The 25,562-nt window shown below is 43.2% G+C and overlaps 1 protein-coding gene across 2 annotated transcripts in view; it reads right to left on the bottom strand.

Moving 5' to 3' along the window:
* Positions 1 to 25,562, bottom strand: part of arhgef10la (Rho guanine nucleotide exchange factor (GEF) 10-like a) — a 169,033-nt gene that overhangs the window by 93,806 nt on the left and 49,665 nt on the right. For both annotated transcript variants that reach the window (XM_033627803.2, XM_078170616.1), the window contains 6 exons: positions 20,616 to 20,708; positions 19,517 to 19,687; positions 15,745 to 15,890; positions 14,697 to 14,869; positions 10,006 to 10,121; positions 8,487 to 8,614 (listed from right to left, as the gene is read on the bottom strand). In XM_033627803.2, coding sequence (XP_033483694.1) covers positions 8,487 to 8,614; positions 10,006 to 10,121; positions 14,697 to 14,869; positions 15,745 to 15,890; positions 19,517 to 19,687; positions 20,616 to 20,708 — 827 coding nt within the window. The remainder of the gene's footprint in view (positions 1 to 8,486; positions 8,615 to 10,005; positions 10,122 to 14,696; positions 14,870 to 15,744; positions 15,891 to 19,516; positions 19,688 to 20,615; positions 20,709 to 25,562) is intronic.

The following is a 25,562-nucleotide window of genomic DNA, read 5'->3' on the forward strand; positions in this document are numbered from 1 at the left end:
GCTGAGAGGTAAGGAGAGTCAAAAAGGGAGGGGAAGAGGAGGGGAGCGAGGGCAGTGCGGGGCGAGGGAGCAAAGCGAGGAGCCGGCCCAGCTGATTTATGGGAGCAGGTCAGTGCCGAAGCACACATGTGACACTAATGCACAAGGACGGGACAGATGTAGGAGTGAGTGCTGAGTGGCAGCCTGTCATGCACCCATCCTTCAGTTCACCTCCACCCTCCAGAGAAACAAACAGTCAGGGGGAAAGTGTGCTCTGCAAATAGTGAGACAAGTTAAAGGAGACGGTTCAGCGTCTCTGTGAGAGTTCGCTGATCTAATTCTGGACGGACTTGACGATCAGCCACATACACATATTACAAGAGATAGCCTTAAAGTGGGTTCAGACTGGATGTGATTTATAGAGGTGACAGGACTGTAAACAAGATTGTCGAGTGGATACAAACACAGACAGGATTTTCTGTCGGCGGTGCGAAATGAGCCTGAAAATAACAGAAACATCTGGAGTTTCTGGTAAGATTTGAGATGAGTCCATCATTGTATAAAGACAAACAAACACTTGCTGTGGCAGCTGATATATCTGTGCAGTCAGTACACTGGCTGCTTGTGACGTGTGTGTGATTAAGGTGAGGTATAAATTAGCGCTTTTCTTCGCCTGCTGTCCCCTGCTACTTACCTGTGTCCTAGTATGTTTTGTAAATGAGCAACATCTGTACATCTGTGTTTTTGTGTTTGTCAGCATGTCCATATTGTCTACATGTGTTTGCACTAATTGGTGAATATACGGGAAAAAACTCTGAACACATTTCTAGACTGCCATACCCTGAGTAGTTGTCCTGTGACTATCCGCCCTCACCTTGACAACTAAATATGTGCTGCCATTGTGTGAGTCACTAACAGCACTTTGAACTGAACATGTATTCAATCTGGTTTGACCCTTTAAACCACTGATCACAAGTTAATACCTGGTTGTCACCTTCTGAGACACGTCTCTGCTAAACCATAAAATTATACCAGACCTTGTATAAATATATAACAAACAAGGTTAAGTTTAAATTCAATTTCAGTGCCTTGTTGAGTAAGTGAGTATATGTAAGATGGCTACCAGAAAATGGTGACCAAGCAGCAACCTCCAAGGCTAAAAAATAAAGCCAATGCGTAAGTGCCGAAAGCTGCAGTTCCTCAAATGGCCACTTGAGGGTGGCTCCAGTCTCTATAGCTAATTTCCCCCTTCAAGACCACTGTACAGGGGTGAATTTGACAAGACTCATTCATTCTTTCATTTTCCGAAATCGCTCATCCTGTTAGGGGTTGTAGGGGGGCTGAAGCCTATCCCAGCTGACACTGGGCAAGAGGCGGGGTACACTCTTGACAGGTCGCCAGACAATCACAGGGCTGACACAGAGACAGACAATCATTCATGCTCATATTCACACCTACAGGCATTTTAGAGTTACTAATTAACCTAACTTGCATGTCTTCGGATTGTGGAAAGTAGCCGGAGTAGCAGGAGAAAACCCACGCTACAGTGAGAACACACAAACTCCGCAGAGAAGAGCTCCGCCATCCCGGGTTCGAACCAGGAATCCTCTTGCTGTGAGGTGACAATGCCACTGCACCAGCACGTCCCCTTTTACATAACTCACCACTTTAAATTTTATTGAGGCTTAAAGTAATGCATAATTAAGGGCGTGGCTGCTTTGAGTAACAAGTAGTGTCATCTGTTGGCAAGTTGCTATCACTGCAACAACATTGGTTAGGTAACAAGTGTGGTGTAACCCCAGATCCACAGAGCACAGGTATAGTCATAGCTGTAGCTATTTCAGTGTGATTTTTTGTTTATTAAAGTTACAAGTCACATCTTGGTTGCCTTAAAAAAAGTCTTATTTAGCATTTGGTTGTACTAAAGGGCCCTCTAAGGAATCAGATATTAAATTTTTCCAGTAAATACATTTTGTTTTAATGGTGTTAAACCTGTTTTTGGTTAACAAAAGCATAGTGTTAGCATCATCACAGTTAACTAAGCTGTAAATGAACCATGCTAACTAAGCTAGCAGCTAGCGCTAGTATCATCTCCACCCTCTCGTTCACATATGGTAATTCTGGCTCATAAAATCCAAGATGGCGACTGCCGAAATGTCATACTCAACACTTCAAAACAGGAGTCCACAAACGTGATTCCATACAGTCTATGGTGGTGACCTGATGTTACTGTAGAAATGAAATGTGAATGCAGCAATTCACATTAATCCTGTCCAGCTATCTTTGCAATTGAGTACAAAAGTGATAGCTGAGAGGGCTAGAAGTCACCCCCAAAAATCGACTTGGGGTTATAATGAACCCTTAGTGGATATAGAGTATATAAAAGAATTCACTGCTTCAGCTTTATTCATTTAGACAGCTTTGTATGGCATCAAATAACTGCATTACAGCAGCATAAAAATTCAGGTTTGACTCTCGTTAGCAGTTTGTTAAAGGGGTCATGTATAGTGGGAATAAGCTGGTAAAAAGCCGTCTATATTAAAATGAATCTTGGGCAAACAGTTTGTGAAGATCAGATAAAGGGCCTGTCCCAATACCCACACTTCCCCTAGAAATACCCACTTGCGCTTGGTCGTGCATGTTCACGTTTAGGCTAGCGGTGTCCCAAACAGAATAGAGGTAGTGGAAGTGGTTTCCAACACTTAAAATCCGCCCTAGACCCCAAGGGAGCTCTGACCCACACTTACAACAAAGTGGAAGATGTGGTCAGCAACTTCGGCAAGTTTTGGAAAACAATTTTTTACTGTATGATTGGAATGTAGGCTATACAAACAACAGATGGTTGGACTAGCGTAAACTCATCAGCAACTCGGTTGAACACAGCGTCAAAATATTTAAACCAATCGACCTACCCGAACAAAAGAGATCAGAACTAGAAGACGCCACAGGCGCCTCCTGTTTTCAGCATTTGTTCTCCATTGATTCATCAGACAGAGAAGAATAAACAAAGCACACGCCACAACACAAGCGCTGGAGGCGGCATTTTCACTGCATTGATACTACGCGTGATGTATGCCTGTACATTGGCCACGCTGACTTGCATGAAGTGGTGTCCCATTTCTTAGGGAAAAAATATTTCTCACTTCCCTCATCAAGGGTTATCTCACAAACGAGGGTACTCCATACCAAGTGGAAGATTTAAGGGGTAGAAATGGGACAGGCCCAAAATACCTCCTGTGCTAAGGAGCACATTTCCCTATTTGTTTTGGCTACTCAAGCAGCAACACAAATTCTTCCACCACAGCTGACCAAAGAGACGTACCTCCAGCACCTCTGCACCTGATAACTGCCTACAAGCAGAGGACTGCGGTTATTCTTGGTAGCTTCCAGGTGTGAATGTGTCTACATGTGTGAACAGTAAGAAAAGGAGAAATAAACGACAGCAAGCTGTGCCTGGAGAAGTAAGGCTGAAAACAGTGGAGCAGAGGTTGGGGTGGGTTGCAGAGGTGCAGAGATATTCACTAACCATTATACACTGAAGCACACGGATGTCACAGATGTTATAGCAACACTCAGTTATCTTGAGAAGTACACTTTGAAGTCTGACTGAGAGTTAGATGAGGAGACATAGTTCATCTCTGTGAGATCATTCTGAGACACAAGTGTTCCCTTAAACGATCTCTTCACCGAAAAAAAAAAAAACAGTATCCCCAGTAACAGGGACACTCGTTCTGAGACATGTTGCTGTTGTTTTTTTTTCCATTATTTGTCAATGCTGTGAGCACCTCAAATGAAGTTCAATTCACCTCCATCATGAAAAAAACTGAGAGGTTGATACCTCTAAATATGGGTAAATAAAGCCAAAAGTACCTGCAAGGAGATACCACTGGAGGTTAGCAAGAATTTAATTAATATTTTCTCTAATTAGGGTAAAATGACCCATTAAGTGGGATCCTGCAATGTACTTATCCACAGCACACCTCTCCTCACACACAGAACAATCAGAGAAACCCCTCTGCTGTTCAGACACCGAAATAAGGTCATGAGGACTCTCCAGAGCCTCTTTGGGAGCATGTCTGTTTGGGTAAGACACTCAGCCAGAATGAACTAGAGATGGAGCCCAAATCAGTCATACTGTTTGACTGAGGATGTAAGGTCTGCCATTCGCCTTGAAGGTACCCTGCACATCCTTCATAAAAGAGCCCATGAAAAAAAAAGGAGCTTTAGGCTTACAATGCTCCGTGGATGCCGTGCTTGTGGGAGCGGAGGATGAAGCAACAAACACATTTGGTTAAACTGTGAAACTTGAACTCTGTATCTATTGCTTGCCAGTATGGCCCATGTATCCCTGCCTGTGGTTGCTCCAGCAGACGCAGTAAAAAGAGGATGTTAATGAACTGCTGTCACACGTAGGCTGGTGCCTTTGAGGCAGCAGTCAGGATTCTCTCCACGTACTCAGTCTGTTTGCAGTGTGGAGGCTGTGATGTGCTGCCTGACTGCAGAGAGTCGCTCGCGGCCAGACAGGAGGGGACCAACTCAGTACAGGGGGTCCCTGCTGCGGTCCCACTCTCTCACCAGCAGAGCAAAGGCGCGGCTCTGTGCGCGAGTGTATGTGTGTTTCTGCTCCAGTATGTGTGTGCTTCTTTGTCTAAGATGCATGCTGGCATGGGTGCAGGTGCATTTGTCAGCAGGAAGCACGTGTGAATACATGTAACGTGCACGCACACACTTTGCAAGCACTGTTAGGCCCTGTAGATTGTTACTTAGATTAGCAACAAAACAGATTCGGATAACAAGGGAAAATCCTACGCATGTGTGTGTGTGTGTGTGTGTGTGTGTGTGTGTGATTGTGTGGGCGTGTTTGTGTTTGTGAGCGAGACAGAGCCAGTCCGCTCCCCTGCAATCTGCCACTGCTGCACCCTGGGTAGTGTCAGAATGGTTTGGGCACCCGCTGTGCCACCTGTCACCCCCAGCCCCGAGGCTCACTGCCGGTCCAGCCACCCGACACTGAGGCCCAGCCTCAATTAGATTGCTATCACACAACCAGGATTGGCTCTTTTTCCCAACAGGAGATTTCTCCCTTTCAGCTGACATTGTTAGCTTTTACATCAACACAAAAAACTGTCCACTCTCCAGGTAGGATTTCAGCGCAGGTCTTGCTCTACATTATTTAAGGTTTAAATACAAATCTACAGCTTGGACATATGTAGGGGTGGGAAATCTCCTTGTCAGTGTAGTTGCTAATGACATTATCACAAGAACTCAGCAAATAGGGTACCCCTTGAAGGGGAATTCGGGGACTCTCTTGTAAGCATGACATCTGGCTCCACCAAACATCTGAGTAAGCAGATTGGCCCTGCAGGCCTGGTGTGACAGCCGACGAGGAAGCTGGGAGATGTGGGAGAACTGATCTGCACAGCTCCGCTGCTCAAGCTGTCACTTTAGCTTGGCTTGGCACAGTTAGATTCTCCCTGGCTCTGAAGCATTAGGCCCACTCTTCTGACTGCCGCTGCCCTGCCGGCACCAAGCCAAGCCTTTCATGGGGAGGTCAATCATCACTCTCACTCTTTCTTTCTTCCTCTCCTTCTCCTGCTTAGTCTCTCTCAGCAGGGCTCTGGCTTCTCTATCGCAATCTTTCTCTTTTTGTCCTCCCCTGCCTCTTTCTTATCCTATCCCCACCAGAAGCCACGAAATGGGATCCATTATAATCTGCCATTATTTGCTACTCCCAGTTCCTGTGCAGTACTCTAAGCTACTCATATGCTCTCTCCTTGCCATCTTTGTTCTTCTCTAAGTAGGCGTTCAGTCGTTCAGCAGTCTCTCCACCCACCAGGATCCACTGGCATGTTAAGACAACCACTTTAAGATCTTTAGTATGACAAGACAACTGGTCATGGATTGCATAAATGCTCAGCTGGATAAAATGGATGTTAAATGGTTAATGGGCTGCATTTATATAGCACCTTCCTACCGTACCGGATAAAGCCCTTTAAAATTGGATTCTTATTCACCCATTTATACACATTTTCATACAATGATTGTGGCAGAGCGTCCATGCACAGTGCTGGTCTCTCCATTTAGAGCAACTTGTGGTTCAGTGCCTTGTTCAGCGACACACAAGCAGACACAAGAAGCCGGGGATCGAATCACCAACCTTGTGATCAAAGGTTGGCAGTATTCCACTAATATTCCCAGTATGATGATTAAAGGACGACCTGCTCTACCTCCAGAGCCATAGCTGAAAACTGTTTGGCTGATGGAGTAAAACACTGCTGTCGTCAGTCACTACAGTTATATGCACACTAATATTCCACTGTTATTCTGAATATGACGATATTCCGAATATGATGCGGATCATGTGACAGTATATTGTATTAGGATATTTGAAATGGGCCTTTTTCTGAAAGACGTGGGATATGTCCATATTATTTGGATTCTAGGTGCATTCTTTAGACATGTGTATAGCACACACAAGGCATCTTGCCAGTTTATGGTCTGCTCTGAGCGTTGTCATGGATACATTGTACACAAACCAACTAGCTGTCAGTTTGCAAGGCTGGGGTAGAGATGCATGCCGAAAAAGAAAAGCCAACATTTTTGCTTGGAAGGGGAGACACACCTACTTTTAATCACTATGAAAGACTTGGATATCAACAGGTTTTTGGATACAAATATCGCAAAGCCAAATTTTTAAAACAGCGGTTGAAGGAATGAAAGAGGGTGGCTGTATTCACATGGTGGTAAGAGTCCACCACTGGTCGTACACTCTAAAAAATTTTAATTTTCAAGGAAAATTTCAGTTTATTTCAACCTGTCTCTTATCGTCCTAAATTTGTTTCAAGTGACTAGTGACATAAAAATAGAATACACTGATGAAGAGCTTCGTGAAATTGAAGAACGGAGGAGGAGAGAGAGAGGCGCAACAGGTAGAGGATAAGAGAGGAGGAATGGCTGCTGCAAGGCTGCGTAGCTCTGAAGATTGGTGGTGTACCTGTGAATGCTGTGCCCCAGTGCCCACAGAAGAGGAATGCCTCTGTTGCAAGGAATGGGACCGGTTGCAGCCTTATTTTCAAGGTCTGGATGTGACCGAGGATGAGTCACCTCCACCTGGAGTAGTATCCAGCTGGGCTTTATCTAGAGTTCGCGATATTTCGGCCACGCTTTGGAAAGCAGAGCTAAATGGTAAACAAACATGGCACCACACCGGTAAGGTAAGACAACACGTTTACATGTCGTTTTCTATATGTTCTCTGACATTTATCCTAATGATATGAGGCGGTCTTTGTGGGAAAAAAAGCTTGTTTAGTGGACTAACTTTGCACTTGAAGTATGCCCGTTCACTTACGTTTTAACAGGTCTGACGCTACTATGCGCCCCGGCTGTATCTAGGCTAATGGCTAACATGCTAACTATAATTTTTATGTCACTAGTCACTTGAAACAAATTTAGGACGATAGAAGACAGGTTGAAATAAACCAAAATTTCCCTTTAAGCAAAGAGGCAAAATGACATTGGTGGTTTCAGCTGTTTTCTTTTCCATTATTTGATACATTATTTTACGTTACTGGAGCATGCATGGCTGCATGTAAACAGGAATATTAGTTGAATGTTTATTTTCATTAACCATGTAAACAGCTTCATGGGAATATATATATATTATAGGTTACATACTTATCATAGTTTACTTTTGTTTATCAACTCTTAAATCTAATATTAAAAACCAAAAGTGTTATACATTATTCATACATCCAGCAGATGAATAATAGCACTGTAGCGTGGAAGCATATACTACTTTGCCAAATGCTGAGCATTTTGGCTTATAATTTATTAATTTGGCTCTTCAGCACAGTGACTTTAAACATAAAATAATGTGGATATTAGTTGAGCAACCGTTCTGCACTCAGGTCCAATGTTAGGTAAAGGCTGAGGCAAAAAGTGTCTCAATTAAATCCTGCAAAAGGAACATTCATTATTCTCTCCAAGCACCAAAGGAAATGAGTTATTTGAGTCAGGTAATTACCCACTCACGACAGAATAAACTGTTCTTGCCTTTAATTTGCAAAGTGCATATATGTAACCATGATGTCCTGTGTTTTTCAAGCCACCTCGTCCTATATTCTCAGCCATTCTGGATGGACAAAACATGTCGCAAAAGGTCAGGACCTGGCATTGGATTGTGGTTGAGAATAAGCCCAGGGAATGTGCTCTGAGGTGGATGAAGATGCACAATGTTACGATCCATGAACATCATAATCCTTGTTTGTATGTGCAATCTAATGCCTGTCACTGGCTGTTAACTTTTAGTGGTGAATATGACAGCCATGGAATCACAAAGATGCTGCACTTCCATTGTTGGAAGCTTTGTAATTCATTTACCAACACAAGAAAAGCCTCTGGTGCTGCTGTCTGTGTTGTTGTCGTTGCTGTTGTGGTCATTTATGTTCTCAAACCCAGACACATACGGGACATTTTACTTGGAGCACATCTTTATGTGAGATACTACTCACTTGTCTGGCCTGCCGGGCACCTGCAGGCGTAAGCGACATTTGTTAGCACTCTGGATCTGTTCTTCTTTGATGCGGATAAGCCTCTGTAGAGCCAGACACCAGTCCTGGGCCACAGTGGTGTTCAGGTTCTTTGAGGGAGAAACACACACAGTTAAAACTTGTTTTTCTGCTGTAGCATACAGTAGGTCATCTCACAGAGACACAAGTGTACAGGGCACAAGGGCATACTGTAGATACACTTACATATTGATATTCTCACACGCAACCAACCACACATCCACTCGCTGCACAACTGCAGTACATTATTTGACACTGTGTGGTTATGACATTTTTATCCCCTCAAATGTAACGTTGAATTCACTTCAACACCAGCATCCATTTTACAGTAAAACCTTGTTCCCTCAAGTCAAACTGAATCAAATCAATTTTCTGTAGTCAATGAGCTGTATGAACTGTGCTGAAATATTTTTGTCTGTTTGTTCGGTGGGCAGCATTATAACTGGGTGGAAAGTGAAAATCAGTCATTTAGTGCCGTGTCAATATTACTCCTCCTGAGGACATTGTGCTCATTAAGTGCAGGGAGGCAAAGGTGCCACCATTAGCCTGAGACGCTCTTTGGTGATTGCTGGAGTATACCTCCCTGGCTGCGTTATGTAGTGTATGGTACTGTTAATGTGTTAGTGGCAGACAACTGGGAAGTGTCCTGATTTGAGCGCCACAGGAGGGGCACTGCCGATTTCTTCTGCTACATAGCAAATCTGACACTTCTATCCAATGTAGAATATCAGAGGGAACATCTCATTCCCACCATTGTGGCACTCTTGATGTTGAGATAGATGGCAGCATGCATGCTTTTAGAAATTGATGATTCGAGATGAATATGAGGCTGCTCTTTGATCACATTTTAAACATCTAGAATCCTTTTGTAATTTCTTTAAGAGGAAGAGCAGAAAGAGATTTCCCCAAACGGTTATCCCTGTACCATCCAGACTTGAGCTCTCAGTTTGCATTGAATCAGGCTATTCAAATTAGCTGGGCATACTTCATTTTTGTCTTTGCAGCCTCGGTGTTCTCAGGGCTTATTGTAAAGTAAGCTGCGGTTTACAGAATACATTTCATATTTTATATATTATATACACATATATTTCCATATTTCAGTCAATATCTTGAGATAGCTGGTTTATAAATAATTTGTGATACTGAAAGCAGGATTGGAGGGCAGAATAGCACGTCTGAAGGTCAGTCTGAGAGTGTTTCTTTTTTTGTTTTTTTTCCAGTGGCCAATTTAAAAAGAGGCTTTTAAAGGAAATCCTAAGAGAACAGGGCTACACTGTGTAGTGCTGGGATAAACAAAGCAAACTGTGCCTTCAGTGGTTTTGGAGTCAGCTAGACTGGGGAAACCTGTGCCTGAAATCTCACCTGTCGCCCATCTTTGTTGCATTATGTATGTTGTATGATACACATTTTCTCTGTGAGACAGTGCAGCCACAGTGGAAGTGTAACATGAGGCGACACGTACCTGGTACATCCCCTGCAGCGTACCCACAAGGAGAGTGACCTCCTCCACGACAGAAAGGTCATGCTGCAGTTCTTGCAGCTCCTGGTAGAGACGTGGAGGGCCGAGGATCGCTTTACCTAAGGAGTGGGCAACACACAAAGCCTTAGGGTTTACAAAATCACCAAAATATTATTTATTCAAAGAAAAAATTAGTACACTATTAGTACACTTGAAGCCTTTTTACACCGGGGGCGTGACAAATAAATGACACAAAAATGCAAAATGCTTGCCTCTAAATGTTGTGTATCAGATCTATTCATACCGGCAGCAATGTAAACTTGCAACAGCTACTTACTGAAAGCCTACTGACCCAGAGTGGCATCTGGCAGTCTCTCTGAGGTAAGCTGCTGTTTAAACTAATGCAAGCCATTTTATTGAATTCCCTTTTAGCCAAATGCTCTGAGTGAATTTGAGTTCCATCTGGAAAACATTAACACCGTGTACAGTAATGTTGTAAGTGTGGGGCTTTTCTTATGAGAGGTAAAAATGGAGTGAGTGTATCTGGTAGGTGCTGCATTTTGTAAAGGTTGAAAGTGAAGGGAGCAGTATAGTTTTATCACCCCTATAAAAATGCACAACATGATTGATTGATGCCGGTATTCGTAATGTGAAAGCATAGAAAAACTCGACTGTTCTGAAATAAAATTACGTCACTTTTTTGCTGTGTAATATCCACATTCTGTGTGAAAATACTCATGACAAAAACAACACTTTGATGTGCACTGATGTGCATTTAACTGGGCAAAAACAAACCCACCCCCTTTTGTTTATAAACTGTCATAAAATAATGACATCACAATTTCACAAACCTCACACAAAAAACACACCAAGCAGCAGCAAAGTGCGCCCTGTTCTAATAACTACAATTTTCAGCGGCTGTGAGTCAGGTCCATGTTTGAGGCGGGATGATAGGTCAACATGTCACATGAGTGACGGGACTCTGTTTACTGCCTGGCTGTGTGTATTCTCTGACTGTTATTCACCAATTCACTTGGTGTGTTTTCAGTGTTAAGGTCATGTCTGCAAATTGTTTAGTTAAACAGTCGAAAGCCCTGCGGTTTTCAACATACATTCAGATAATTCTCATTTACTCTTTCATTATCCGTAATTGCTTATCCTGTTCAGGGTCGCGGGGGCCTGGAGTCTATCCCAGCTGACACTGGGCGAGAGGCGGGTTACACACTGGACAGGTCACCAGACTATCACAGGACTGACATGTAGACAGACAACCATTCACGCTCACATTCACACCTACGGCCAGTTTAAAGTCACCAATTAACCTGCATGTCTTTGGACTGTGGGAGGAAGCTGGAGTACCCAGAGAAAACCCACGCTGACACGGGGAAAACATGCAAACTCCACACAAAAGGGCCCAGCCAGTCGGAGGGTCTTGCTGTAAGGCGACAGTGCTAACCACAACACCCCCATGCTGCCCTTTGATAATTCTCATTTTTGAAAACTGGCAACCAGTAAATGTTTGAAAATGACTTGATTAAAAACATGTGTCATTTAACTAACCATTTAAAAGCCTAAATTAAGAATTCCAATATGTTATTTCCATGGCCTATAAAATTTCAATCAATATTTATGAACGTGAGCTGCTCTCTCTCAAAGCCAGACACCTGAGAAATAAGTCTCAAATTAGTGATGTCATAAAGTATTAAGTCTGGAGCTGCTCCATAGACAGTTAATGGGAGCCTGATTTTGTGGGCCCAAAGAATACTTGTTTTCCTTTTTATACTCAAATAAGCTTTATTCTCTTGTAGTGTTCTACGTTGTGAAACAGAAAATGTGCCCATATACTCAGAACGTTCCCCTGGGTGCTCTCAGTGTGACTGTAACATCTTTTACAATTTATTGTCTGTGGAACAGCTCCAGATTTTATATACTATGGAATCACAAATTTAGGTTTAAGCACTCTAGTTTGGGATTTGGGAGAGATTTGTTAATTTCTCATTATATCTTGGACTGTCTTAGACAACTGTAGTAACATGTATGAATTTTGAAAATTGGCAAAGTTTCCCTTTAAAGGATACAAGGATAAAAGATCCCAGCAATATATACAATAAACATGTGTGGTACATGGACCATCATCCTGATACCACCATGAAATATACATGAGCGTTCAAGGTTAAAGTGCTTTACCCTCTCAGAGAAAACAATGACATTGCCTCTGAGAACTAGTGGAAGTGCAGAAAGAAAAGTTGCTTTTGCTGAAACTCCAGTGGCACTAATAAAAGAGGTTCGATGTGCAGATGGATCGATCTTCATTATTTGTTGAACTACAGAGAATGAATTTATGAGCAAAAAAATCAGATGGAGAAACTGTTACTCGGAGCTATGATGCCCTTTTGCTGGCCAAAAGGAATGCAGGTGTCTCATTAGACGCAAAATTCAGCATCGATTTGAGGCCCGCTACCTTCAAAGTCTCTCTCTCCTACTGCTGCGAATCGATAGCTGTGTCTCCTCCTGTCTGCCATCCTCCGTCCTGGCTCCCCTGGCCCACATCTCCCCAGCAGCAGGCTCCATGAGAGCTGCCTAATTAAATTCTGCAGGTAGATTTTGCTCCTGAGCTGTCCTGCACTGTCACCGCTGCCACATAATAAAGTAGCAGAAGAGCTGAGCCGGTAGGCGGGCTTAGTGAGGCATGCTCCTCCGAGGGGACCTGCCGTCTTTTGTCTATCCACGTGCATAAATGGAGTGAGAGTAAAGCCGTAAGAGGAGAGGGAATGAGAAAAAGAGAGTGGTGGGCTTGCATTGTTCATTTAAAGAGCTCCATTGTAGCTTTTGGGGTTTAATGGGATCTTTGTCACAGGCCGCCAGTGACATCTGTCATCTGTGTGAAGAAATCAATAGGTGAGACATCTGAATATAAAAGGGTGCGCTGTGAGCTGCACGAACAATGTCTTCCTGTCCTCTCCAAAGGGATTGCCTGAAACCCTGTACAGGTTCGTTGAGTCCTCTGGGGCTTGCTGTTGGCTACGGCCCGAGAGGTGAATGTGCTGAGTTGTAATCCAGCGTAATCCCGTTGGTGAGGCAGGATATGGTTTTCACACTCAGACATGGCTATACACATCGGCCGCCAGGCACGTAGCTCACTGGTGTGGAAGGCCAGAGCCCAGAGGGGTCCATCCCTGCTTTCTCTGGAATAAGTCAGCAATCTAGCCCTCAGCGGCTGTGCCAGTGATGCCGGCCAGTGGATTTAAAGACAATGCAGCTTCCACACCTGCATCAAAACCCTTGTCTGATCCGCAGCCAAAGCCCACTGGTACATCTCTGACAAAAAAAAAAACTGCACTCCTGACAGCAGGTCAAAAGAGAAGCAGCAATAAGGGAGGTGTAATGGGGGCAGAATGAAGGTAAGGCAGCATAAACAACTGGCACACTCTGCTTTCAAACAAAGAGCATGTACGTCGGCGGGCTTTCTGTGTGTTGGTAAGAACAGACAGGGAAAGAGACAGTCCGACAGAGACAAAAGGGAAGAGTACGAAAGACAGGGTTGCATTTCCCTAAAGGCCAGCTTTCTTCAATAAAGAAGGGCGCCAGGGCCTGCACAAGATGAAAAATGACTCCATTTTGAGCCATGCTGAGGGAACGCAGGATTTAGACGAGACACCCCACTGAATGACATCACAGGGGATGAAACTATAAATAGATGGGACAGCCTGTCTGAATAAAAATTTGGGGGAACGGTCCCACAGATGTTCGGGGAGGTTTCTGGATAGGCATGATTAAGGTGACCGCACCGTGTCGAAAAGGTGGGGAAAAAAAAGAAAAAGAAGAAGAAGAAGAAGAAGAAGAAGAGAGAATGTCAGAGCCAGAATCCAGCACCACTCTCTGTGGGGCATAACATTTGCAGAGTTAGACGCAGGTGAAGGAAGGAGAGACAGCTGCATTGAGAGCTAACCTTAAATGATCCCCAAACCTTGCAGCAAAGTTGTGAGTATACACTACCTGAGCAAAAGCAAAAACTTAATCCAGTGAGAATCTGAACCAGCTCTCAAAACAGTAGCTGCTTGCCGAGCATGACACGGGGAGCTCTGAAGAAGGCGGCATTAATATTTAAGTCATGGAGCTGCAACTTTAAAAAGCCTGTACCATTACATCCTGATAAGGCTTTGTATCTTCCTTTTCCCATGGCACATTTATCAGGGATCTCGTCAAGCTCTGTATACACCAGAGTTTAGTGAGGGGTGGTGGGAGAACTAGTGTTTCAACCACCGATTCCTATCTACTGCTACTGGCTCTCTAATTGGGCCTGGAAAGGGAGGGAATAATCTCTGCAGATTGATGACTCCACTCTCGATGTGTTTGTGGTCTATCAGAGAGTAAAATGAGACTGTGGGGATGCTGCGGCAGGGGGCTCTCTACCCCCACATCTCTCTCCAAGATAAAACACCCTAGGCAGATTGGAACAAGTGACCGTCATCACTATCCTCCTCACAAACACATCCTCAATCAGAGTGACAAGCAGCACGGATGCATCTCCAGCCCTCTGCGGGACACTTGAGAACAGAAACAGATTAGCCTTGCTGAGTCAGAGTAAGGGGCTGAGACTAAAAGTCAGTCCAAGTGATGAGATTAACTGGGGGATGACACATGGGGGGGAGAGAAATGAGATAGGACCGGTTCACTTTGATTTTAGGTTTTACCTGAAGTGCTGGCGACACTTGCGCGCTTGGCTCCGCTCTGCTGGAAGAAGGTGTCTTTGCTTTGAGAGCCCTCCTGCCCCACCTCGACTACTTGCACCTGCTGAAGGGGGGCGCTCCACTTCATGGTGTACTTGGGACCGACAGGGACCAGGCTGCTGATATCCGGAGGCCCCCTGGTGGAGATAAGAAGAAATTAAAAATATGAGAGGAGGCAGTTTAGAAGGAAAACAACCTGAGAGAATTTCCCTCCCTATCCACATTTTGCTAACAGCACTACACACAGCTCTCCATAGGAGGAGAGATGTCATGAAGACGACTTGGGAGTGGGAATTAGAATCTGTATGATCACCCATGTTCCCTGCCAAAATTGTACCCCTGGCTGTGAGGAGGAGTTCATTGCTATTCATGTATTCCTGTAATCACGCAGACAATCAACATTGTGATCGGTTTGTCAAGATCCTGGAGGGCAGACAAAGTCAACTTCGGGACACTCGAGTTGAATGAGACGTAGAGCGATAATTACTTTGAAGGCTTAACAAGAGGGCTTTAAGCGACATCTTTGACAGGAGCTTTGCAAAATATACAAAATCCCTTTCCTGTTTACTTCAAGAGAGAGAGAGGGAGAGAAGGAGAGAAGGAAGGAAAAAGAGAGGGAGAGATGTGATCAATGGTGCTGTCACAGAAGATAAATTGGAAAGAAACCAAAAAATGTTTTATGTCAGTAATCTAGGACTCCTGTAGCTGTAGTTAGGCATTCTACCATTTGTTTAAAGCTGATAAAGCTCCTGCAACTCCAGATAGTGCTCAAATCCCCTAGCAGCTATTTCTCTTTCCTATGCAGTTTGCCAAAATATCCTTGCAAAACCGAGGGCATCACATTAGAGCCCTGTGCCACCTAATAGCTATTTCTCCTAACTGTGCAGTTTAGCAGACTCTCCTTTCAAAACTCACACAACTTCATGCTAGAACTGCGCATTATGAACGCATTAGCAAAGTATTTTTGAATGCAAGGGCATTCGGCTTGACTTGTTCTGCAAGAGGGACTTACTTGACATTTATGTTGGCACAGATGAGCACATCATCAAAGAGGAAGACCTTTCTCTCCTTCGACTTCAGGACTTGTCCCCGCTCGCCATACACAGTCTCAATAAGCGTCTCACAAAGGACCAGTGACCCCTGCTCCGAGTTCAGTTGCTAAAAGGGACACAGCAATCAGATCAGAGGAGGAGGAGACAGCATCACAAAGGGCCAGTCCTCCAGAGTTTGGTGCCTGGAGGACACAGAAGTCAGCCTGGGAGGAACAGATGTCTCATCGGGGATTAGCAACACATTCATGCTGCTGAAGGTCACTTAATGTGCGTGATTGTTAGGGCTGAACGATTAATCGAATTCAAATCGTCATTGTGATGTAATAGAAAGCAATTTTTAAATAGCTAACGATGCTATTTGTTTATTGCTACAGGATCGAACCAACCAGAGAGTCAGAAACGCCTGGCGCTGTGGGCTTCACGTGCACACTGTCCTACACTGCACGTGACATATAGGAATGAGAGTAGATAAAGAAAACACCTTGTACAAATGCTATGCACAAGATCTGATGCTCGCAGTACTAATATATGAAAATAGACATTGGACACGACAAGTTTAAGTACACTCCATGTTTACATATTATACTGTTGTAAGGGTAGCGTTATGTGTGTGTAGCAAGTGTGTGGTCGTGTGACACAGAGTGCATGACAGTGGAGGCTTTCAGAGCAGCTGAGGAGAAATTTGCACCAAAGTTGTCTCCTGTTAAAAAACGCTTCAGCTCCTCGAGACCCAAGAAAACTTTCTGTGTCTCCTTTTCTGACTTCTGGGAAAGTTAACATATTTACATCGATGTGAGCTGTAGAACCATATTCAGTGTGCATTTATTCTACTTTTCATGCATTAATGTTCATACTCTGGCCTGTTGTTCTGCAGTGCTTTGTTATTATATTTTTCAGAGTTTACTGAGTTAAGTCATGATGGTTATATTACATGTTTATGAAGTTTAAAATTACAGGTTATAATTTACTGTGATTAAAGGATTATAGAATTCAACAGCTACATAAAGATGTTATTCATTTCAGTTCATGCATCATCTCATTTCACTGTAACAAGTAGGCTTAGCCTGTGAAAGAGCTATTCATAAGTCGACTGTACCAATGTTGTGTTGGTCATGACTTCAAATTTGTCAAATTTGTTTACTGAAAGCAAAAGTGTGTAAGATTTAGGGTGATTTAGGGACATCTAGTGGCGAGGACTGCCCATTGCAACTGGCTAAAACTTTTCCCCGGTTAGAATTCCTTCAGTGTCCATTGTTCTGGCGGATTTTACCAGGAGACTAATTATGTGCAGAGGTCTAATTCTCTCCAAAAACGGACCCAGTGACTTAAACAGGTAAAAACACTGAATAAAGCAGTTTCACTTTAAAAATAAATCTGTTTTTAACGACGCTCTTGTCATGAAGGGGCTGCTTTACCATGGCTGATGTGAAAACATGAATGGCTCTATGTATATATATATATGTATATATATATATATATATATATATATATATATATATTCACAATAAATAGTGAATCATAAACCTGTATTATCATGCGTATCATATTCTTGCCAATACATAGCTGTAGGTCATACCCAGAGCACTGAAACCCTGTCCATTACTGTTGTCTGTGCTGTGCATGATGTGTTATTTATTGTATGTAATGTGATTTTCCTATAATAAGCTTTCACCAACTGGTAAAGCCAAAGAGAAATTCCATATTCTTTGACAATAAAGATTGTGATGATATTAATCTAGAATGATGTATTGCTCCTGTATGTTGAATAATACAGAAAAGGAAGAAGATAAGGGAAGATAAGGACCTTTAAAACAATCACATACTAAATCATAATTGCAATATTGATCAGTTAGATTATTTCCCCATATCATCCAGCTCTGGTATACCTACACACACACACACACACACACACACACACACAAGTCATGCATACATCTCTACCCTGTTCATTCAGCAAACTTAGTGAATCTTTTCCCTGCACACGTGTGATGAGAGGAACCTAAACACAAACTTTAATTTAATGGGGCAATACGAGCTGCCAAAAACTTTTACTTCAAAATAAATACTTCCAACACTTGCCTCAGATCATTCTGTCTCTTTGTCTGTACCATGCAATCCACCACACCACTACCTCAGAGTCCAAACTGGCTTAGCTTACTGGATGAGCACTGGGACACACAATCCTTTCCACCATAACAAGGCAGCTTCACTTGGATATATACAAAAACAGTTTGCTGGCTGCACACCTTTACACACACACACACACATGCACCCCCCCCCCACACACACAGACACAGCTAATGAATCCAATAACAGATGCAATTTATGCCACAGTATGTTGGCACATGCTGTGCTTTCCAGTCATCCATATGTTTGGCAAAAGGAAACAGCAACAAAAAGCTTTTTTTATCACTTTGGTCCAGCTTCTTCTATGACTGCCTAAATCAATACTTTTAGTTTTATGCATACTGTGCCAATCTAAGCCAGACTCATCACAATTTATAATGCAAGCAGCAGTTTATGTCCAAATAGGAGTTCACATCTTGATTCTTTGATGTTTGTGTTTGTTCAAAAGGCACACATTTTTAGCAAATAATGAATCTCTCTGCTGTGTCCATTCGACAACCTGCAGTGCAGTAACGCATCTGACCACATTTCACAGAAGAGGATGTCCTATCTGCAGGCAATCTGTAGCTGCTTTTGGCTGAGGCTCAGATAGCACACAAAATGAGTCATTAGTCCAAGTAGGACTGCCGTTTGATGGCCACCAAACCGTACAACTCCCTCAAGAGGTGGGCCGCTATAAGAACACACCCTTAAAGTCTTCAAGCATCAATAGGCACAGAGGACATTGCACCGTGCACATGTGCATGTGTGAGTGGGAGTGCAGGCGTGTGTGTGAGTGTGTGCTAAACCCATTCTCACTCACATTGTTATCTGTCCTATTCCGGCGACTTAGATACTTTGAGACAAAGAATGAATATTTCATTGGATGGTTATGGGGGCAATAGAGGAGACTGTTTCCTATTGGAATTCTGCAGTGTCACCGCAGCAAATGGAATTCTGTGTGGAGTGGAGGAGATTGGCCGAATCAGCTCATCTCAGAGTCCTGGAAAGCAAGGGCTGATAGAGAGAAATAAAGAGAGGAGGAGGAGGATGTGAGAGGGAGGAAGAGAGAGAAGACAGAGGCAGATGCAGTCACACTAGAGAAAGAGAAGAAGAGTGCATAAGTGGAGTGAGAAAGTAAGCAAGCAAGTAAGCAGGGGGGTGCAAGAGGGGAATAGAGGGGAGGCAAAGTGGAGAGAGAGGAAGAGCAACGGGGTGAAAGAGATAGCTCTCTTACAGTTTCCAATTAAATGTCTCATTTACCCCCTAATTCTTCTTATTCAGAGCAGCATTTGTTCAGATTTGCAGCGGCAGGACTGTAATTTCAGTGTGGTAATGGAGAGGCAACGCCTCTGCCATTGCATTTGGTACTGTTTAGGAATGATAATGGGCATCACTTCTAGGAGATAATTTCTCTAAATAAAAATGCCTCACTAGATTAATGTGTGGGAAAGTGATATAAGCGATTGCTGTATACTAGTTTAATTTATAGGTGTTTGGCTCACAGTGATAACAACGCAGAGTTAAAGGGCTCGGAGGCTGGCTCACAGCTGATGGGATTGGGGCATATGTGCGTGTGCGAGTGCGTGTACATGTGCACTGGAGAGTGCGTGTGTATTCAGTCACCTTACTGAGCAGGCGATCACTGACGCTGCGGGCCAGTTGTTGAGTTTCTGCAATCTGGTCAGCTACTCGTTTCTGTTCATTCAGTTTCTCAGCCAGCATCTCCAGCTCTGTGAGAGCAAGCTGCAGGGGCAGACGATCCACGTGGCCCTTCGGTGTATTCTTTAGCATGTCCTAGAAAAGGTGACAAAGAAAGTTTTAAATAAAGACACTACAAGCTAAAAAACCACTCACTGTTTATGATATAATACTTTTATCTGTATCCTGCAATATACTAAATAATAACAATATAAAGTGTTCTGGTTGGGAGTTTTGTCTTAAAAAGTTCAAATGTGGGTCAGATACTCTCTTTGAGGTAGGTGTGTGGCTGTCACAGACTCCAGAGGATTTAACTGTGTGCGCAACACTAACTTTCTAGTGGTTATGTAAACTTTGTAAAGCTCATTGTATTGCAGTTTCTCCCCTTTCGTAAGCAGTGTCGGCTAAAACAAACAGGTCTAAGCGTAGGCTTTTTGGCTTTCGTCTATGTGTCTATATTTGTCCTGCATCTATGGCCCAGTGAAAGCTTCGTGTTGTCTTGATGTGCATCTCAGATGTAGTGCAGTGCTTTGAGCTGCAATGCCTGTAATGTATGATTTAATACATACAAATCTTATTTGGAGGACTGAGTTTAGGCTAGAAGAAAATTCCTGATTCACATTCATAACTTATCTTTTGAATTCATGGATAATCAATGCCTACTGAGGGATGAAATGAGCTTCTGCCGATCCGGAGAGTCAAGCTCAAATCCAAATCTTTGCTCAGAATGGAAAGTGGAAGAGTCTGGATGTGAAGCCAGCAATGTGAAAAACTGATGTGGCTAGCTACTTTTCTAGCTCAGGCTAACCTCGGTGTAAAAGTAAGAGGTGAGACGTCTTGTACTTTGGATCAGTTAAAATCTACACTCCTTCTGTGACCTTGCAGCTTTGCATCTCTATCAGCATGTGTGTGCTGCTGAATCTTTAATGCGACTCTAGTTTCTCATATTGGAAGTGTTTAGCTAGTGAAATTAATTAATTAAAACAAGCTGAATGTCTATTCCTTTGCAAACAATATTTCATACCTGCAGGAGCAATATGAACTGCGGGAATCGCTGAATGGGCTTCACCATCAGACCATACAGAGTGATCCGGTCAACACTGGCTGCCTGCTTTTTCTGGAAACAGAAAGAGAAAAACAAAAATCATAATAACATGCAGTTGGAAAGATATTCTTGCACAGAAAGGCTATTAAGAGGAAACTATGATATTCCTACTTTAAGAGGAGTTTGTCAGATTCCTCTATAGACCTTGTGTAGGCGGGTGAGTGGGAGAATAAGGTATGAAAATCAGGGTCTGTTAGTCATATGAGAGTATGAAAGAGGAGGTTTTTTTGAGTGTGTTATGTCTAATGTATTACTGTGGGCGGAGGTCAGGAGAAGATCGTTTCGGTGCAGTGTCAAGTCTGCGCCACCGTGACACCATCAGTGTAAGAAGGCAAATCACTGGGCACATTTAATAGATGGTATGGTGCTAAAGGTTGAATAAGATCAACTGTGAGACAGAAATACAAAAAAAAGAAAAAAAAAAAGCCAGAAAAAATGTTGCTGAAACTGAGATGTGACATCATCTGCTACAGTATACAGAGCAGGAGCGAACATACCATCTGCTTTCATTCTAGTTTAAGTATACTGATTGTTTCCCAGGGTTGGGAAACTAATTTTGCACTTTTAATATGAAACACGGAGATTAGAGCTGGATATCTGTTTAACTGACACTTGATATTACAAAATAAATTAGATTGATATTAAGACGAGATATTGCCTGAGAATTTGGTAAATGTAATATCATGATCCAGTCTAAATGTGTTTTCCTAGAAATTAATGTTGTGGTCTATTAAATTCAAACATCAAATATTTGAGTATATCTGATGTTTCCAGCTGAGTGAGATGAATAATGAATACCCCTAATTTTCTGGTCATGACATTCACATTAATAGACCTTCAGTAACAGTCACAAATATCCTTACATACTGGATATCATAAGCTCATATTAATTGATAAACTTTAAACCATTTTCAAGGCACAGTATTGAGCTAATTCCTTAATTTAAATCACTAAAAATGATTTCTTATTATTAGAAAAGCGAGCAGAGAATTAAAACCAATTATGGAAAACTACAAATGCTTACAGGCCAGGACATGGATACATGTAAATGGATTGTAACCCTAGTTCCATAAGTGGAGCCCTATGACAGCCTCTAAAGGCAACTTGTAGAGTAGCAGGATGCAAACATGTGAGGGCTCCACTTATGGGAGCAAAAACACTCCATCACACCCACCGTCACCAGACACATTTTCACTGGTCAACAGACTTGTAGATATCCAATCGGTGTTGACAGTACAGCTATATGCGACTCACAATTGTATCGGTTGAATCAGATTTGGCTGGTCAACATGAGTATTCAAGAGTTAGAGAGTTTGACCAGGGTTCTGCAGGATGTTTAATGACAGTTACATTCACGTAATGTAGTCGACAGGCTAACCATGCTAAAGAAGAACGGGCAATGTGCAGCAACATTTTTTGATGACACTAGACATCAAACAATAGCCAGAGACTGTATCTTATTGAGTTGCAGTGAGCTGTAAATTCACCACTTCTAAGCAGAAGGCAAAAGATAACGTTATCTCAGAGCCAGCCCGGACAAAGCCGCTCTTCCTCTGGGCAGCTGACTCTATGTATGCAGCTGCCTGTACCCAAGAGCAGCATGAAAGCGAGGAGCACTTAGCCTGGAAATCCAGACTCAAATCTAGAAAGATTTTGGGTCTGGCCCTCACCGATACACCCTTCCTACCCAAGGGGCGGCACTAACTGAGGCATACTAAATGCCGTCGCATGCAATTGGATAGCACGATAGCCAATCAGAGCAAAAAACAAGGTGACGTATTCATTGCAGTAAGCCCCATTGGTTTGTCGGCCAGTGGGGCGAACTGATATATTATGCTTTTGCCGTATCCCATTGGCAAAACGGCAAAAACGTCCTTCCTGGAAGCAAGGGCTTTTAGGGCAGTCTTCTGTTCCTCTCTCAAGGAAAAAGATAAGTGTAGTTGGCTTAGTGTGTCTTCCAAAGCTAAGCTGAACGGACGCGGTCCTTGGGCAGCTGCCATCTTGGCTGTTTACTTTTCAACTCCTACGGCGCAGCGCTGTCCTTATCATGTTACGCCCGCCCAGAGCCTGCCTCTGTCTGATAGACTGATCTGATTGGTCCAATGGTGATTCAACAGGCTCTGCTCGTTGGGGCCAGATCCCCGTGCAGAGCAAATTCAAATTTGCTAGGGGCGGGGCATCTGGATTTCCAGGTTAAGGAGTACTCACTCCACAGCAAAATTTGGGGACCAAAACATCCCCCGTAGTATACTGCACACGGACCAACAAAAATAAATAAATAAACTTGACAGAATCTTAGTCAACTGAAAGGTCTCTGGAAGATGATTCGAACTTTTTAATATTCAGGCGGCAGCCTTAGTTGATGGTTAATGTAGTCAGCTGAAACAACACATTTCTTGGTGCTTGCTGTATTGACTGAGATTGACCAAGAAAGTTGAGTTCGCAGAAGGACCTTGTTCTCTTTGCTTGTATTGCAAACTAGCAAGGTTTCCAACAATGAAAATGGCCTCCAAAAATATGAGTGCAGAGAATGTTTTAGGTGAGGATATACAGTACAGGCCAAAAGTTTGGACACACCTTCTCATTCAATGCGTTTTCTTTATTTTCATGACTATTTACATTGTAGATTCTCACTGAAGGCATCAAAACTATGAATGAACACATGTGGATTTATGTACTTAACAAAAAAAGGTGAAATAACTGAAAACATGTTTTATATTCTAGTTTCTTCAAAATAGCCACCCTTTGCTCTGATTACTGCTTTGCACACTCTTGGCATTCTCTCCATGAGCTTCAAGAGGTAGTCACCTGAAATGGTTTCCACTTCACAGGTGTGCCTTATCAGGGTTAATTAGTGGAATTTCTTGCTTTATCAATGGGGTTGGGACCATCAGTTGTGTTGTGCAGAAGTCAGGTTAATACACAGCCGACAGCCCTATTGGACAACTGTTAAAATTCATATTATGGCAAGAACCAATCAGCTAACTAAAGAAAAACGAGTGGCCATCATTACTTTAAGAAATGAAGGTCAGTCAGTCCGGAAAATTGCAAAAACTTTAAATGTGTCCCCAAGTGGAGTCGCAAAAACCATCAAGTGCTACAACGAAACTGGCACACATGAGGACCGACCCAGGAAAGGAAGACCAAGAGTCACCTCTGCTTCTGAGGATAAGTTCATCCGAGTCACCAGCCTCAGAAATGGCAAGTTAACAGCAGCTCAGATCAGAGACCAGATGAATGCCACACAGAGTTCTAGCAGCAGACCCATCTCTAGAACAACTGTTAAGAGGAGACTGCGCCAATCAGGCCTTCATGGTCAAATAGCTGCTAGGAAACCACTGCTAAGGAGAGGCAACAAGCAGAAGAGATTTGTTTGGGCCAAGAAACACAAGGAATGGACATTAGACCAGTGGAAATCTGTGCTTTGGTCTGATGAGTCCAAATTTGAGATCTTTGGTTCCAACCGCCGTGTCTTTGTGAGACGCAGAAAAGGTGAACGGATGGATTCCACATGCCTGGTTCCCACTGTGAAGCATGGAGGAGGAGGTGTGATGGTGTGGGGGTGTTTTGCTGGTGACACTGTTGGGGATTTATTCAAAATTGAAGGCACACTGAACCAGCATGGCTACCACAGCATCCTGCAGCGACATGCCATCCCATCCGGTTTGCCTTTAGTTGGACGATCATTTATTTTTCAAAAGGACAATGACCCCAAACACACCTCCAGGCTGTGTAAGGGCTATTTGACCAAGAAGGAGAGTGATGGAGTGCTGCAGCAGATGACCTGGCCTCCACAGTCACCGGACCTGAACCCAATCGAGATGGTTTGGGGTGAGCTGGACCGCAGCGTGAAGGCAAAGGGGCCAACAAGTGCTAAACACCTCTGGGAACTCCTTCAAGACTGTTGGAAAACCATTTCAGGTGACTACCTCTTGAAGCTCATGGAGAGAATGCCAAGAGTGTGCAAAGCAGTAATCAGAGCAAAGGGTGGCTATTTTGAAGAAACTAGAATATAAAACATGTTTTCAGTTATTTCACCTTTTTTTGTTAAGTACATAACTCCACATGTGTTCATTCATAGTTTTGATGCCTTCAGTGAGAATCTACAATGTAAATAGTCATGAAAATAAAGAAAACGCATTGAATGAGAAGGTGTGTCCAAACTTTTGGCCTGTACTGTATTCTAGATTGTTCTGGCTGACAAAAAATGTATTTGAGTCAGAGTAGAAGAAATGCAGCAGAAAAAAGCCTGGCCTGCCGTTGCATGAGCCGTGCACGAGGATATAGCCAGCAGGATCCTCCAGAACCTGAGCTTTCAAAAGCAAACAGACTGGTGGTGCCTTTTCTCAAAATGCTCTCCAATGCCAACAGAAACTGAATCATTCTGCTGCAGTGAATTTCAGCGTGGGCAGTTTCTCACGATCTATTTCACCCTTGCTCTTTTGTTTTGAGGTGGCGGTGTAGGACTTGTGTATCACCACCAAGAGGAAGAAGTGGTCAGAAGAACCAGGCAATGCAGCCATGAGTCTTTGCCTAATGTATTGGGAACTACAAGCTGTCAAAATATTTTTTTGCATGAGGGAAACAAGGAATAGCAGAGAACTAATGTAACCAGCCAGAAGGCACCCAACAGCTTGGGGTTAGTTGGGGAGATGGAACAAGGAAAGGCAGCACAGACAATCACCAGAAAGGCTGCTCACATGGGAGCTGAGGAAACTCTGAAGAAGTTAAAGGTCTTCAGGGGTTAACTTGGCTTGTAGTAATCAAAACTAGAGTCAGGTCAGGTCCAAATCAGACTCATTCTAATCAGGTCAGTTAAGGTCCTGTTGTGTCGTCTTGAATCTGTGTGTCAATATGTTTGATATC

This window comes from Epinephelus lanceolatus, chromosome 1 (genome assembly GCF_041903045.1).
Source record: "Epinephelus lanceolatus isolate andai-2023 chromosome 1, ASM4190304v1, whole genome shotgun sequence".
In the NCBI taxonomy this organism is placed as follows: domain Eukaryota; kingdom Metazoa; phylum Chordata; class Actinopteri; order Perciformes; family Serranidae; genus Epinephelus; species Epinephelus lanceolatus.